This window comes from Scyliorhinus canicula, chromosome 10 (assembly GCF_902713615.1).
Source record: "Scyliorhinus canicula chromosome 10, sScyCan1.1, whole genome shotgun sequence".
NCBI classification, from domain to species: domain Eukaryota; kingdom Metazoa; phylum Chordata; class Chondrichthyes; order Carcharhiniformes; family Scyliorhinidae; genus Scyliorhinus; species Scyliorhinus canicula.
In genome coordinates, this window is record NC_052155.1 from 686199 (window position 1) to 703303 (window position 17105).

Sequence of the window (17105 nt, forward strand, 5' to 3'; positions counted from 1 at the left end):
ACCGGAGCACCCGGAGGAAACCCACGCACACACGGGGAGGATGTGCAGACTCCGCACAGACAGTGACCCAAGCCGGAATCGAACCTGGGACCCTAGAGCTGTGAAGCAACAGTGCTAACCAGTGTGTTACCGTGCTGCCCACATAATGTACATTCGCTGCAATACGGAATGGGGGGAATGTCAATTAGCTCCGATAGGGAATGGGGAGAATGTTGATTCTCTCCAATAGGGAATGGGAATAATTTGCTCCAATAGGGAATGGGAATAATGTACATTCGCTCCGATAGGGAATGGGAATACTGTACATTCGCTCCGATAGGGAATGGGAATACTGTACATTCGCTCCGATAGGGAATGGGAATAATGTACATTCGCTCCGATAGGGAATGGGAATACTGTACATTCGCTCCGATAGGGAATGGGAATACTGTACATTCGCTCCGATAGAGAATGGGAATAATGTACATTCGCTCCGATAGGGAATGGGAATAATTTACATTCGCTCCGATAGGGAATGGGAATAATGTACATTCGCTCCGATACGGAATGGGAATACTGTACATTCGCTCCGATAGGGAATGGGAATACTGTACATTCGCTCCGATAGGGAATGGGAATAATGTACATTCGCTCCGATAGGGAATGGGAATACTGTACATTCGCTCCGATAGGGAATGGGAATAATGTACATTCGCTCCGATAGGGAATGGGAATAATGTACATTCGCTCCGATAGGGAATGGGAATACTGTACATTCGCTCCGATAGAACAAAGAAAATTACAGCCCAGGAACAGGCCCTCTGGCCTTCCCAGCCTGCGCCGATCCAGATCCTTTATCTAAACCTGTCTCCTATTTTCCAAGGTCTACTTCCCTCTGTTCCCCGCCCATTCATATACCTGTCTAGATGCCTCTTAAATGATGCTATCGTGCCCGCCTCTACCACCTCCGCTGGCAAAGCGTTCCAGGCACCCACCACCCTCTGTGTAAAAATCTTTCCCCGCACATCTCCCTTAAACTTTCCCCCTCTCACCTTGAAATCGTGACCCCTTGTAACTGACACCCCACTCTTGGGAAAAGCTTGTTGCTATCCACCCTGTCCATACCTCTCATAATTTTGTAGACCTCAATCAGGTCCCCCCTCAACCTCCATCTTTCCAACGAAAACAATCCTAATCTACTCAACCTTTCTTCATAGCTAGCACCCTCCATACCAGGCAACATCCTGGTGAACCTCCTCTGCACCCTCTCCAAAGCATCCACATCCTTCTGGTAATGTGGCGACCAGAACTGCACGCAGTATTCCAAATGTGGCCTAACCAAAGTCCTATACAACTGTAACATGACCTGCCTACTCTTGTAGTCAATACCCCGTCCGATGAAGGCAAGCATGCTGTATGCCTTCTTGACCACTCTATCGACCTGCGTTGCCACCTTCAGGGTACAATGGACCTGAACTCCCAGATCTCTCTGTACATCAATTTTCCCCAGGACCCTTCCATTGACCATATAGTCCGCTCTTGAATTTGATCTTCCAAAATGCATCACCTCGTATTTGTATGGATTGAACTCCATCTGCCATTTCTCTGCCCAACTCTCCAATCAATCTATATTTTGTTGTATTCTTTGACAGTCCTCCTCGCTATCTGCAACTCCACCAATCTTAGTATCATCTGAAAACTTGCTGATCAGACCACCTATACCTTCCTCCAGGTCATTTATGTAGATCACAAACAACAGTGGTCCGAGCACGGGTCCCTGAGGAACACCACTAGTCACCCTTCTCATTTTGAGACACTCCCTTCCACCACTACTCTCTGTCTCCTGTTGCCCAGCCAATTCTTTATCCATCTAGCTAGTACACCCTGAACCCCATAAGACTTCACTTTTGCCATCAACATGCCATGGGAAACCTTATCAAACGCCTTACTGAAGTCCATGTATACGACATCTACAGCCCTTCCCTCATCAATTAACTTTGTCACTTCCTCAAGGAATTCTATTAGGTTTGTAAGACATGACCTTCCCTGCACAAAACCATGCTGCCTATCACTGATAAGTCTATTTTCTTCCAGATGTGAATAGATCCTATCCCTCAGTATCTTCTCCAACAGTTTGCCTACCACTGACGTCAAGCTCACAGGTCTGTAATTCCTTGGACTTTCCCTGCTACCCTTCTTAAACAAAGGGACAACATTAGCAATTCTCCAGTCCTCCGGGACCTCACCCGTGCTCAAGGATGCTACAAAGATATCCGTTAAGGCCCCAGCTATTTCAACCCTCGCTTCCCTCAGTAACCTGGGATAGATCCCATCCGGTCCTGGCGACTTGTCCACCTTATGCCAAAACCTCCCCCTTCCTTATGCCGACATGACCGAGAGTATTTAAACATCCATCCCGAGCCTCAACATCCGTCATGTCCCTCTTCTTGGTGAATACCGATGCAAAGTACTCATTAAGAATCTCACCCATTTCCTCTGAGTCCATGCATAAATTCCCTCTTTTGTCTTTGAGTGGGCCAATCCTTTCCCTAGTTACCCTCTTGCTCCTAACATACGAATAAAAGGCTTTGGGATTTTCCTTAACCCTGTTAGCCAAAGATATTTCATGACCCCTTTTAGCCCTCTTTATTGCGCGTTTGAGATTCGTCCTACTTTCCCGATATTCCTCCAAAGCTTCATCAGTTTTGAGTCGCCTCGATCCTATGTATGCTTCCTTTTTCATCTTAGCTAGTCTCACAATTTCACCCGTCATCCATGGTTCCCTAATCTGCCATTTCTATCTTTCATTTTCACAGGGACATGTCTGTCCTGCACTCTAATCAACCTTTCCTTAAAAGACTCCCACATTTCAAATGTGGATTTACCCTTAAACAGCTGTTCCCAATCCACATTCCCTAGCTCCTGCCGAATTTTGTTATACTCTGCCTTTCCCCAATTTAGCACTCTTCCTTTCGGACCCCTCTTGTCCTTGTTCATGAGTATTCTAAAACTTACGGAATTGTGATCGCTATTCCCAAAGTAATCACCGACTGAAACATCAACCACCTGGCCGGGATCATTCCCCAATACCAGGTCCAGTATGGCCCCTTCCCGAGTTGGGCTATTTACATACTGATAGGGAATGGGAATAATGTACAATCGCTCCGATAGGGAATGGGAATAATGTACAATCGCTCTGGTAGGAAATGGGAATAATGTACATTCGCTCCGATAGGGAATGGGAATAATGTACATTCGCTCCGATAGGGAATGGGAATAATGTACAACCGCTCCGATAGGGAATGGGAATAATGTACATTCGCTCCGATAGTGAATGGGAATAATGTACAATCGCTCCGATAGGGATTGGGAATGTCAATTCGCTCCCCGACACAAAATACCCTCAGCCTCCCCGATACCCCCAGAACAGTGCACCCTCAGCTCGGTGCAGACCCACGCAGAATGACCCACATTCCCGGGATATTGGCTCAGGCCCTGCTTTAGGCTCCGTGGGGCAGCCACTGAGATTTTGGAGGGATGATTGCTAGCTGGCAGATGAATGGTGGGGGAGTGGCTGAAGATTGATTGTCTGGGATTATTATTGTCTCCATGTGACCGGGGTGGATGTTAGGAGGGATAAGAATCAGTTGCTGCTTCAATCAGCCAAATCCTTCAGTGTAATGAAGGGAAACATCTGAACTGTGGGCAGCTGTGAGCTGCCAGAGCAATCAGACATTCCACAATCCTGTCAATGCAAATCAGCATCTACTCCATCTCCAACATAAAGGGAAGGAGGAAGAACAGACAGAAAATTCTAACTAATTGTACCAACGTCACTGCCAGAGACCAAGGTCAGGAAGCGCAGAGAGGAGTACAGTTTGAGAGAAACTCTGACAAGCCAGGACCACATTTAGCATCAATACCCAGCTGGACCCGAACTCTGGCCAATGCCCCCAGACTGTGGTGTCCAGATGCTGCACATTACCCCTGGTGGTGTAAACCTGGCCTCATTTGCTGCCACGATCGAATGAGAAGCAAGAGAGAGTGTCTCACTGTCAGAGGGTCAGTACTGAGGGAGTGCTGCACTGTCAGAGGGTCAGTACTGAGGGAGTGCTGCACTGTCAGAGGGTCAGTACTGAGGGAGTGCTGCACTGTCAGAGGGTCAGTACTGAGGGAGTGCTGCACTGTCAGAGGGTCAGTGCTGAGGGAGTGCCGCACTGTCAGAGGGTCAGTACTGAGGGAGTGCTGCACTGTCAGAGGGTCAGTACTGAGGGAGTGCTGCACTGTCAGAGGGTCAGTACTGAGGGAGTGCTGCACTGTCAGAGGGTCAGTACTGAGGGAGTGCCGCATTGTCAGAGGGTCAGTACTGAGGGAGTGCTGCACTGTCAGAGGGTCAGTACTGAGGGAGTGCTGCACTGTCAGAGGGTCAGTACTGAGGGAGTGTCTCACTGTCAGAGGGTCAGTACTGAGAGAGTGCCGCACTGTCAGAGGGTCAGTACTGGGGGAGTGCTGCACTGTCAGAGGGTCAGTACTGAGGGAGTGCTGCACTGTCAGAGGGTCAGTACTGAGGGAGTGTCTCACTGTCAGAGGGTCAGTATTGAGAGAGTGTCGCACTGTCAGAGGGTCAGTACTGAGGGAGTGCTGCACTGTCAGAGGGTCAGTATTGAGAGAGTGTCGCACTGTCAGAGGGTCAGTACTGAGGGAGTGCCGCACTGTCAGAGGGTCAGTACTGAGGGAGTGTCTCACTGTCAGAGGGTCAGTATTGAGAGAGTGTCGCACTGTCAGAGGGTCAGTACTGAGGGAGTGTCTCACTGTCAGAGGGTCAGTATTGAGAGAGTGTCGCACTGTCAGAGGGTCAGTACTGAGGGAGTGCCGCACTATCAGAGGGTCAGTACTGAGGGAGTGCCGCACTGTCAGAGGGTCAGTACTGAGGGAGTGGCCGCACTGTCAGAGGGTCAGTACTGAGGGAGTGCTGCACTGTCAGAGGGTCAGTACTGAGGGAGTGCCGCACTGTCAGAGGGTCAGTACTGAGGGAGTGCTGCCCTGTCAGAGGGTCAGTACTGAGGGAGTGCTGCACTGTCAGAGGGTCAGTACTGAGGGAGTCCCTCACTGTCAGAGGGTCAGTACTGAGGGAGTGCCGCACTGTCAGAGGGTCAGTACTGAGGGAGCGTTGCACTGTCAGAGGGTCAGTACTGAGGGAGTGCCGCACTGTCAGAGGGTCAGTACTGAGGGAGTGCCGCACTGTCAGAGGGTCAGTACTGAGGGAACGCCGCACTGTCAGAGGGTCAGTACTGAGGGAGTGCCGCACTGTCAGAGGGTCAGTACTGAGGGAGTGCTGCACTGTCAGAGGGTCAGTACTGAGGGAGCGCCGCACTGTCAGAGGGTCAGTACTGAGGGAGTGCTGCACTGTCAGAGGGTCAGTACTGAGGGAGTGCCGCACTGTCAGAGGGTCAGTACTGAGGGAGTGCTGCACTGTCAGAGGGTCAGTACAGAGGGAGTGCCGCACTGTCAGAGGGTCAGTACTGAGGGAGTGCCGCACTGTCAGAGGGTCAGTACTGAGGGAGTGCTGCACTGTCAGAGGGTCAGTACTGAGGGAGTGCTGCACTGTCAGAGGGTCAGTACTGAGGGAGTGCCGCACTGTCAGAGGGTCAGTACTGAGGGAGTGCTGCACTGTCAGAGGGTCAGTACTGAGGGAGTGCTGCACTGTCAGAGGGTCAGTACTGAGGGAGTCCCTCACTGTCAGAGGGTCAGTACTGAGGGAGTGCTGCACGGTCTGAGGGTCAGTACTGAGGGAGCTCTGCACTGTCAGAGGGTCAGTACTGAGGGAGTGCCGCACTGTCAGAGGGTCAGTACTGAGGGAGTGCCGCACTGTCAGAGGGTCAGTACTGAGGGAGTCCCTCACTGTCAGAGGGTCAGTACTGAGGAGTGCTGCACTGTCAGAGGGTCAGTACTGGGGGAGTGCCGCACTGTCAGAGGGTCAGTACTGAGGGAGTGCTGCACTGTCAGAGGGTCAGTACTGAGGGAGTGCCGCACTGTCAGAGGGTCAGTACTGAGGGAGTGCCGCACTGTCAGAGGGTCAGTACTGAGGGAGTGCTGCACTGTCAGAGGGTAAGTACTGAGGGAGTGCCGCACTGTCAGAGGGTCAGTACTGAGGGAGTGCCGCACTGTCAGAGGGTCAGTGCTGAGGGAGTGCCGCGCTGTCAGAGGGTCAGTACTGAGGGAGTCCCTCACTGTTAGAGGGTCAGTACTGAGGGAGTGCTGCACTGTCAGAGGGTCAGTACTGAGGGAGTGCCGCACTGTCAGAGGGTCAGTACTGAGGGAGTGCTGCACTGTCAGAGGGTCAGTACTGAGGGAGTGCCGCACTGTCAGAGGGTCAGTACTGAGGGAGTGCCGCACTGTCAGAGGGTCAGTACTGAGGGAGTGCTGCACTGTCAGAGGGTAAGTACTGAGGGAGTGCCGCACTGTCAGAGGGTCAGTACTGAGGGAGTGCCGCACTGTCAGAGGGTCAGTGCTGAGGGAGTGCCGCGCTGTCAGAGGGTCAGTACTGAGGGAGTGCTACACTGTCAGAGGGTCAGTACTGAGGGAGTGTGCACTGTCAGAGGGTCAGTACTGAGGGAGTGCCGCACTGTCAGAGGGTCAGTACTGAGGGAGTGCCGCACTGTCAGAGGGTCAGTACTGAGGGAGTGTGCACTGTCAGAGGGTCAGTACTGAGGGAGTGCTGCTCTGTCAGAGGGTCAGTACTGAGGGAGTGCTGCTCTGTCAGAGGGTCAGTACTGAGGGAGTGCTGCACTGTCAGAGGGTCAGTACTGAGGGAGTGCTGCACTGTCAACACAGATGGAGAAGGTAGTCAAGAAGGCATACGTCATGCTTGCCTTCATTGGCCGGGGCATTGAGTATAAGAATTGGCAAGTCATGTTGCAGCTGTATAGAACCTTAGTTAGGCCACACTTGGAGTATAGTGTTCAATTCTGGTCGCCACACTACCAGAAGGATGTGGAGGCTTTAGAGAGGGTGCAGAAGAGATTTACCAGGGTGTTGCCTGGTACGGAGGGCATTAGCTATGAGGAGAGGTTGAATAAACTCGGTTTGTTCTCACTGGAACGACGAAGGTTGAGGGGCGACCTGGTAGAGGTCTACAAAATTATGAGGGGCATAGACAGAGTGGATAGTCAGAGGCTTTTCCCCAGGGTAGAGGGGTCAATTACTAGGGGGCATAGGTTTAAGGTGCGAGGGGCAAGGTTTAGAGGAGATGTACGAGGCAAGTTTTTTACACAGAGGGTAGTGGGTGCCTGGAACTCGCTGCCGGAGGAGGTGGTGGAAGCAGGGACGATAGTGACATTTAAGGGGCATCTTGACAAATACATGAGTAGGATGGGAATAGAGGGATACGGACCCAGGAAGTGTCGAAGATTGTAGTTTAGTCGGGCAGCATGGTCGGCACGGGCTTGGAGGGCCGAAGGGCCTGTTCCTGTGCTGTACTGTTCTTTGTTCTTTGTTCTTTGTAATTTCAAGAAGGAATTAGATATCGCCCTTGGGGCTGAAGGGATCAAGGGATATAGAACATAGAACATAGAACGATACAGCGCAGTACAGGCCCTTCGGCCCTCGATGTTGCACCGACATGGAAAAAAACTAAAGGCCATCTAACCTACACTATGCCATTATCATCCATATGCTTATCCAATAAACTTTTAAATGCCCTCAATGTTGGCGAGTTCACTACTGTTGCAGGTAGGGCATTCCACGGCCTCACCACTCTTTGCGTTAAAAACCTACCTCTGGCCTCTGTCCTATATCTATTACCCCTCAATTTAAGGCTATGTCCCCTCGTGCTAGCCACCTCCATCCGCGGGAGAAGGCTCTCACTGTCCACCCTATCTAACCCTCTGATCATTTTGTATGCCTCTATTAAGTCACCTCTTAACCTTCTTCTCTCTAACGAAAACAACCTCAAGTCCATCAGTCTTTCCTCATAAGATTTTCCCTCCATACCAGGCAACATCCTGGTAAATCTCCTCTGCACCCGTTCCAAAGCTTCCACGTCCTTCCTATAATGAGGCGACCAGAACTGTACGCAATACTCCAAATGCGGCCGTGCTAGAGTTTTGTACAACTGCAACATGACCTCATGGCTCCGGAACTCAATCCCTCTACCAATAAAGGCCAACACACCATAGGCCTTCTTCACAACCCTATCAACCTGGGTGGCAACTTTCAGGGATCTATGTACATGGACACCGAGATCCCTCTGCTCATCCACACTACCAAGAATTTTACCATTAGCCAAATATTCCGCATTCCTGTTATTCTTTCCAAAGTGAATCACCTCACACTTCTCCACATTAAACTCCATTTGCCACCTCTCAGCCCAGCTCTGCAGCTTATCTATGTCCCTCTGTAACCTGCAACATCCTTCCGCACTGTCTACAACTCCACCGACTTTAGTGTCGTCTGCAAATTTACTCACCCATCCTTCTGCGCCCTCCTCTAGGTCATTTATAAAAATGACAAACAGCAGTGGCCCCAAAACAGATCCTTGTGGTACGCCACTCGTAACTGAACTCCATTCTGAACATTTCCCATCAACTACCACTCTCTGTCTTCTTTCAACTAGCCAATTTCTGATCCAGGGGCGAAATTCTCTGCAGACCGTCGTAACGCCGATTTCCGGCGAGCAAAATTGGTGTAGATGACTCCGGTGTGGGGGCCTTCTTTTAGGCGGCGATTCTCCGTTCCTGGAGGAGCCAGCAGCTGACTGACGCGATACGCGTCAGTTTCACCAGCTGCGGAAGTGGTGAGACCCGGCGTTTTTGGGGGGGGGGGGGGGGGTTGCGGCATCGGGGGGGGGGGTTGCGGCATCGGGGGGGGTTTCCGGCATTTGGGGGGGGGGGTTACGGCATCGGGGGGGGTTTTGGCGGCATCGGGGGGGGGGTTGGGGGCAGCGGCGTGCAGAGAGGGGGGGCGACGGATGCCCGGGGCCAGCGTACCGTCGCCCCCCCCCTCTGTACGCCGCTGCCCCCTACCCCAACCACCCCCCCCTCACCACCCCTACCTCCCTCCCCACCACCCCTACCCCCCTCCCCACCACCCCTACCTCCCTCCCCACCACCCCTATCCCCTCCCCACCACCCCTACCTCCCTCCCCACCAACCCTACCCCCCTCCCCACCACCCCTACCCCCCTCCCCACAACCCCTACCCCCCTCCCCACCACCCCTACCCCCCTCCCCACCACCCCTACCCCCCTCCCCACCCCCCCTACCCCCTGCAACGCCGCCCCCCCCATCTCTCGCAACGCCGCAACCCCCCCCCCCTCAACGCCGGGTCCCCCCCCTCAACGCCGGTACCCACACCCCGTCCCCCTCCCTCTGAAGGCCGGAACCCACACCCCCTCTCTCTCCTCCTCCCCCCCTTCTTCCTCCTCCCCCCCTTCCTTCCTCCGTCCCCCCTCCTTCCTCCTCCCCCCCTTCCTTCCTCCGTTAGTGCTGGGTGGGGGGGGTGCGGCGTTAGTGGGGGGTAGGGGTGGTGAAGGGGGTAGGGGTGGTGAGGGGGGGTTGGGGTAGGGGCAGCTGCGTGCAGAGGGGGGGCGACGGTGCGTTGGCCCCGGGCATCCGTCGCCCCGCCTCTCTGCACGCCGCTGCCCCCAAACCCCCCCCCGATGCCGCAACCCCCCCCGATGCCGCAACCCCCCCCGATGCCGCAACCCCCCCCAATGCCGCAACCCCCCCCGATGCCGCAACCCCCCCCCGATGCCGCAACCCCCCCCGATGCCGCAACCCCCCCCGATGCCGCAACCCCCCCGATGCCGCAACCCCCCCCCGATGCCGCAACCCCCCCCGATGCCGCAACCCCCCCCGATGCCGCAACCCCCCCCCGATGCCGCAACCCACCCCCCCCCGATGCCGCAACCCACCCCCCGATGCCGCACCCCCCCCCGATGCCGCAACCCCCCGATGCCGCAACCCACCCCCCGATGCCGCAACCCCCCCCAATGCCGCAACCCCCCCCCGATGCCGCAACCCCCCCCGATGCCGCAACCCCCCCCCGATGCCGCAACCCCCCCCGATGCCGCAACCCCCCCCGATGCCGCAACCCACCCCCCCCCGATGCCGCAACCCACCCCCCCCCGATGCCGCAACCCCCCCCCGATGCCGCAACCCCCCCCCGATGCCGCAACCCACCCCCCCCCGATGCCGCAACCCCCCCCCCCCGATGCCGCAACCCCCCCCCCCGACACTGAACGGCGTCAACCATCATCAATGGTTGACGCCGTTTTAAAGCAACTGTGATTTTCGCTGACGTGACCCGTGGCCACGTCGGCGGGACTTCGGCCCATCCGGGCCGGAGATTTGTGGAAACTAAAAAAAAAATGAAATCCTGCCGGCGCCAGCTGTTTTCAGAGGCTGCCGGCGGGATTTGCACAGCGCCGGTTTTTGGCCGGTCAGAGATTTAAAAACTCTGCGGGAGCGGGATTAACGCCGCCGCCGGCCGATTCTCCGACCCTGCATGGGGTCGGAGAATTTCGCCCCACATCTCTAAATCACCCTCAATCCCCAGCCTCCGTATTTTCTGCAATAGACGACCGTGGGGAACCTTATCAAACGCTTTACTGAAATCCATATACACCACATCAACTGCTCTACCCTCGTCTACCTGTTCAGTCACCTTCTCAAAGAACTCGATAAGGTTTGTGAGGCATGGCCTACCCTTCACAAAACCATGCTGACTATCCCTAATCATATTATTCCTATCTAGATGATTATAAATCGTATCTTTTATAATCCTCTCCAAGACTTTACCCACCACAGACGTTAGGCTCACCGGCCTATAGTTACCGGGGTTATCTCTACTCCCCTTCCTGAACAAAGGGACCACATTTGCTATCCTCATATCCTGGATATGGGGGGTGGGGCAGGGGGGGGGGGATCAGGGTATTGAACTTGATGATCAGCCATGATGATAATGAATGGCAGAGCAGGCTCGAAGGGCCGAATGGCAGAGCAGACTCGAAGGGCTGAATGGCCTCCTCCTGCTTCTTTTTTGCATGTTATCTCTCGGATTAACTTTTAATTCCAGATTTATTAATTGAATTAAAATTCCAGCAGATGTGTTAACCTGGGCCTGGGCATTATTGATGTATTAGCCTGGGCCTGGGGATTATTGATGGGTTAGCCTGGGCCTGGGGATTATTGATGTGTTAGCCTGGGCCTGGGGATTATTGATGTATTAGCCTGGGCCTGGGGATTATTGATGGGTTAGCCTGGGCCTGGGGATTATTGATGGGTTAGCCTGGGCCTGGGGATTATTGATGGGTTAGCCTGGGCCTGGGGATTATTGATGGGTTAGCCTGGGCCTGGGGATTATTGATGCGTTAGCCTGGGCCTGGGGATTATTGATGTATTAGCCTGGGCCTGGGGATTATTGATGTGTTAGCCTGGGCCTGGGGATTATTGATGTGTTAGCCTGGGCCTGGGGATTATTGATGGGTTAGCCTGGGCCTGGGGATTATTGATGGGTTACCCTGGGCCTGGGGATTATTGATGGGTTAGCCTGGGCCTGGGGATTATTGATGTGTTAGCCTGGGCCTGGGGATTATTGATGGGTTAGCCTGGGCCTGGGGATTATTGATGTGTTAGCCTGGGCCTGGGGATTATTGATGGGTTAGCCTGGGCCTGGGGATTATTGATGTGTTAGCCTGGGCCTGGGGATTATTGATGTGTTAGCCTGGGGATTATTGATGGGTTAGGCTGGGCCTGGGGATTATTGATGGGTTAGCCTGGGCCTGGGGATTATTGATGGGTTAGCCTGGGCCTGGGGATTATTGATGTGTTAGCCTGGGCCTGGGGGATTATTGATGGGTTAGCCTGGGCCTGGGGATTATTGATGGGTTAGCCTGGGCCTGGGGATTATTGATGGGTTAGCCTGGGCCTGGGGATTATTGATGTGTTAGCCTGGGCCTGGGGATTATTGATGTGTTAGCCTGAGCCTGGGGATTATTGATGGGTTAGCCTGGGCCTGGGGATTATTGATGTGTTAGCCTGGGCCTGGGGATTATTGATGGGTTAGCCTGGGCCTGGGGATTATTGATGTGTTAGCCTGGGCCTGGGGATTATTGATGGGTTAGCCTGGGCCTGGGGATTATTGATGTATTAGCCTGGGCCTGGGTATTATTGATGTGTTAGCCTGGGCCTGGGGATTATTGATGTGTTAGCCTGGGCCTGGGGATTATTGATGGGTTAGCCTGGGCCTGGGGATTATTGATGTATTTACCTGGGCCTGGGGATTATTGATGGGTTAGCCTGAGCCTGGGGATTATTGATGGGTTAGCCTGAGCCTGGGGATTATTGATGGGTTAGCCTGGGCCTGGGGATTATTGATGGGTTAGCCTGGGCCTGGGGATTATTGATGTGTTAGCCTGGGCCTGGGGATTATTGATGGGTTAGCCTGGGCCTGGGGATTATTGATGCGTTAGCCTGGGCCTGGGGATTATTGATGGGTTAGCCTGGGCCTGGGGATTATTGATGGGTTAGCCTGGGCCTGGGGATTATTGATGGGTTAGCCTGGGCCTGGGGATTATTGATGGGTTAGCCTGGGCCTGGGGATTATTGATGGGTTAGCCTGGGCCTGGGGATTATTGATGTGTTAGCCTGAGCCTGGGGATTATTGATGGGTTAGCCTGGGCCTGGGCATTATTGATGGGTTAGCCTGGGCCTGGGGATTATTGATGGGTTAGCCTGGGCCTGGGGATTATTGATGGGTTAGCCTGGGCCTGGGGATTATTGATGGGTTAGCCTGGGCCTGGGGATTATTGATGTGTTAGCCTGGGCCTGGGGATTATTGATGTATTTACCTGGGCCTGGGGATTATTGATGTGTTAGCCTGGGCCTGGGATTATTGATGTGTTAGCCTGGGCCTGGGGATTATTGATGTATTTACCTGGGCCTGGGGATTATTGATGTATTAGCCTGGGCCTGGGGATTATTGATGGGTTAGCCTGGGCCTGGGGATTATTGATGTATTTACCTGGGCCTGGGGATTATTGATGGGTTACCCTGGGCCTGGGGATTATTGATGGGTTAGCCTGGGCCTGGGGATTATTGATGGGTTAGCCTGGGCCTGGGGATTATTGATGTGTTAGCCTGGGCCTGGGGATTATTGATGGGTTAGCCTGGGCCTGGGGATTATTGATGGGTTAGCCTGGGCCTGGGGATTATTGATGTGTTAGCCTGGGCCTGGGGATTATTGATGGGTTAGCCTGGGCCTGGGGATTATTGATGGGTTAGCCTGGGCCTGGGGATTATTGATGGGTTAGCCTGGGCCTGGGGATTATTGATGGGTTAGCCTGGGCCTGGGGATTATTGATGTGTTAGCCTGGGCCTGGGGATTATTGATGGGTTAGCCTGGGCCTGGGGATTATTGATGTGTTAGCCTGGGGATTATTGATGTGTTAGCCTGGGCCTGGGGATTATTGATGGGTTAGCCTGGGCCTGGGGATTATTGATGTATTAGCCTGGGCCTGGGGATTATTGATGTGTTAGCCTGGGCCTGGGGATTATTGATGGGTTAGCCTGGGCCTGGGGAATATTGATGGGTTAGCCTGGGCCTGGGGATTATTGATGGGTTACCCTGGGCCTGGGGATTATTGATGTGTTAGCCTGGGCCTGGGGATTATTGATGGGTTAGCCTGGGCCTGGGGATTATTGAAGGGTTAGCCTGGGCCTGGGGATTATTGATGGGTTAGCCTGGGCCTGGGGATTATTGATGGGTTAGCCTGGGCCTGGGGATTATTGATGGGTTAGCCTGGGCCTGGGGATTATTGATGGGTTAGCCTGGGCCTGGGGATTATTGATGTGTTAGCCTGGGCCTGGGGATTATTGATGTGTTAGCCTGGGCCTGGGGATTATTGATGGGTTACCCTGGGCCTGGGGATTATTGATGTGTTAGCCTGGGCCTGGGGATTATTGATGGGTTAGCCTGGGCCTGGGGATTATTGATGTGTTAGCCTGGGCCTGGGGATTATTGATGCGTTAGCCTGGGCCTGGGGATTATTGATGGGTTAGCCTGGGCCTGGGGATTATTGATGGGTTAGCCTGGGCCTGGGGATTATTGATGGGTTAGCCTGGGCCTGGGGATTATTGATGCGTTAGCCTGGGCCTGGGTATTATTGATGGGTTAGCCTGGGCCTGGGGATTATTGATGGGTTAGCCTGGGCCTGGGGATTATTGATGGGTTAGCCTGGGCCTGGGGATTATTGATGCGTTAGCCTGGGCCTGGGGATTATTGATGGGTTACCCTGGGCCTGGGGATTATTGATGTATTTACCTGGGCCTGGGGATTATTGATGGGTTAGCCTGGGCCTGGGGATTATTGATGCGTTAGCCTGAGCCTGGGGATTATTGATGGGTTAGCCTGGGCCTGGGGATTATTGATGTGTTAGCCTGGGCCTGGGGAATATTAGCTCAGTGTCAAAATCACCCTCGGACTGTGCCCCTCATTGGGGTTTGGGATTCGGGGTCAGCTGGTGTTTTTTTGGGTTCACTGATTGATTGAATTATGCGACATGAACCCTCTGTGATTGGTTGGTGCGATTCTGTCTGTTATTCATTGAATCAGATGCACATATTTTCCCCGCAGGTTCTGTCACTGGGAGCCGACGTCCTTCCTGAATATAAACTCCAAGCTCCACGGATCCACAAATGGACCATTCTTCACTACAGCCCATTCAAGGCGGTGTGGGATTGGCTGATCCTGTTGCTGGTTATTTACACGGCCATCTTCACTCCCTATTCTGCCGCCTTCTTACTCAATGATCAGGGAGAGTTGAAGCGGCGAGACTGTGGATATTCCTGTAATCCACTAAACGTGGTGGATCTGATCGTGGACATCATGTTCATCATCGACATTCTCATCAACTTCCGCACCACCTACGTGAACATTAATGATGAAGTTGTCAGTCACCCCAGTAAAATCGCCTTCCATTACTTCAAGGGCTGGTTCCTCATCGACATGATGGCTGCAATTCCTTTCGATCTTCTCATTTTCCGATCTGGCTCTGACGAGGTGAGAAATATCCCAACCCAGGCCACTCGGCCCCTCGGGTCCTGCTGCATCATTTGGGCGGCACGGTAGCACAGTGGTTAGCACAGTTGCTTCACAGCGCCAGGGTCACAGGTTCGATTCCCGGCTTGGGTCACTGTCTGTGCGGAGTCTGCACGTTCTCCCCGTGTCCGCGGGGGTTTCCTCCGGGTGCTCCGGTTTCCTCCCACAGTCCAAAGATGTGCAGGTTAGGTGGATTGGCCATGCTAAATTGCCCCTTTGTGTCCAAAAAGATCAGACTGGGTTACGGGGATAAAGGGGATAGGGTGGAGGCGTGGGGATTAAGTGGGGATGCTCTTTCCAAGGGCCGGAACAGACTCGATGGGCTGAATGGCCTTCTTCTGCACTGTAAATTCCATGATTCGATGATTCAGTACCATCATGGCTGATCTGATTGTAATCCAACCCCACATTCCTGCCACAAATATATCCTCCGAACCCCTTGGCCCTCTGACTCCCTTGACCCTTTGACCCTCCGACCCCCTTGACCCACCGACCCCCTTGACCCTCCGACCCCATTGGCCCTCCAACCTCCATTGGCCCTCTGACCCCCATTGGCCCTCCAATACCCTCCTCCCCCTTGGCCCTCTGACCCCCATTGGCCCTCCGACCTCCTTGACACTCTGATCCCCTTGACCCTCCTCCCCCCTTGGCCCTCTGACCCCCATTGGCCCTCCAATACCCTCCTCCCCCCTTGACACTCTGACCCCCTTGACCGTCCTCCCCCCTTGGCCCTCTGACCCCCATTGGCCCTCCGACCTCCTTGACACTCTGACCCCCTTGACCCTCCTCCCCCTTGGCCCTCTGACCCCCATTGGCCCTCCGATATCCTCCGACCTCCTTGACCCTCTGTCCCTAATCACCATCCACACTCAAAGCACCCATCTTCACAGCATCCACCCTCACAGACCGAGCCTGTCTGCATAAGATTAACACCCCCCGCCCCGCCCCCAAGTATTAAACAACTTACTTCACCTTTCAAAACACTGCTTCTATAGAATTACAGAACATAAACACACAAACATTAAACACAGACAAGAATAAAAGATGCTTCGAAAGATAAAATTCGGTTCAGTCCTTTGGAATATGGTGCAGGCAGTTAATTGTCTGGAGAGAAGGAATGAAATTGAAGAGTTTTGTTGAACAGTCACGATGGCTTCTGCAGTCAAATAGTTGTTGTTTGCCCTGTCAGCTGGACTCAGCTGGAGAGCAGCTTTGTGGAGCAAGTGAAGCCCCTTCGCTGCCTCTAGACTGAATGGATTACTTTCTGAGCAGAACTTTCTCTGTGACGCCCGGTTACAGAGAAATCCAGCTCCCAATCCCCCCCCCCCCCCCCCCCCCAGGGATAGAGGAAGCCAGCTTGTGACCCCCCCCCCCCCCCCCCAGGGATAGAGGAAGCCAGCTTTGTGACCCCCCCCCCCCCCCCCAGGGATAGAGGAAGCCAGCTTTGTGACCCCCCCCCCCCCCAGGGATAGAGGAAGCCAGCTTTGTGACCCCCCCCCCCCCCAGGGATAGAGGAAGCCAGCTTTGTGACCCACCCCCCCGGTGAATCCAGCTCTCTGCTGCTGTTCATTGTTGCTTCTTGGAACAGCTGCAATGTTTTTCCAGAGGTTCTCCTGGGAAATGGGCACAAAATGGCTTTTCCCAGCCTTGTTGAGTAAAGGGTTGGTGATGTCTGGGTCAAGAAACAAAGAGAATCCGAGGGAATTTGAGACAGAACAGTCTGTCTGAATACATGGACATCTTTCCAAAACCTTGGGGGCATAGTTCAAAATCAATATTTGCAAAAGAAGCAAAATACTGACCATTGGTAGTTGCTCCTCGAGGCAGTGACTCCTCATTGAGCCAGAAGGAAGTACGGTAAAGGGTAATGATGAAAGCATGGCGCACTGTGAGAGACTGCAGTTTACAGACTGGGAATCCACAGGGGAAGAGCTAGGACCAGCTCGACATTGCACAGAGCTGAACGAATCAGACTTTCCTGGTAGGAACGGAGAGCCTGTTCTGTACTGTTCAATGTTCAATGTTCAA

General features: G+C 53.7%; 1 protein-coding gene across 1 annotated transcript in view; it reads left to right on the plus strand.

The window, feature by feature from the left end:
- LOC119972889 (potassium voltage-gated channel subfamily H member 7-like) overlaps positions 1 to 16805 on the plus strand; it is a 101304-nt gene extending 84499 nt beyond the window's left edge. The window contains exons 4-5 of the mRNA XM_038810433.1: positions 14613 to 15038; positions 16683 to 16805. Of these exons, the coding sequence (XP_038666361.1) occupies positions 14613 to 15038; positions 16683 to 16805 (549 nt within the window). The remainder of the gene's footprint in view (positions 1 to 14612; positions 15039 to 16682) is intronic.
- The last annotated feature ends 300 nt before the right edge of the window (positions 16806 to 17105 follow it).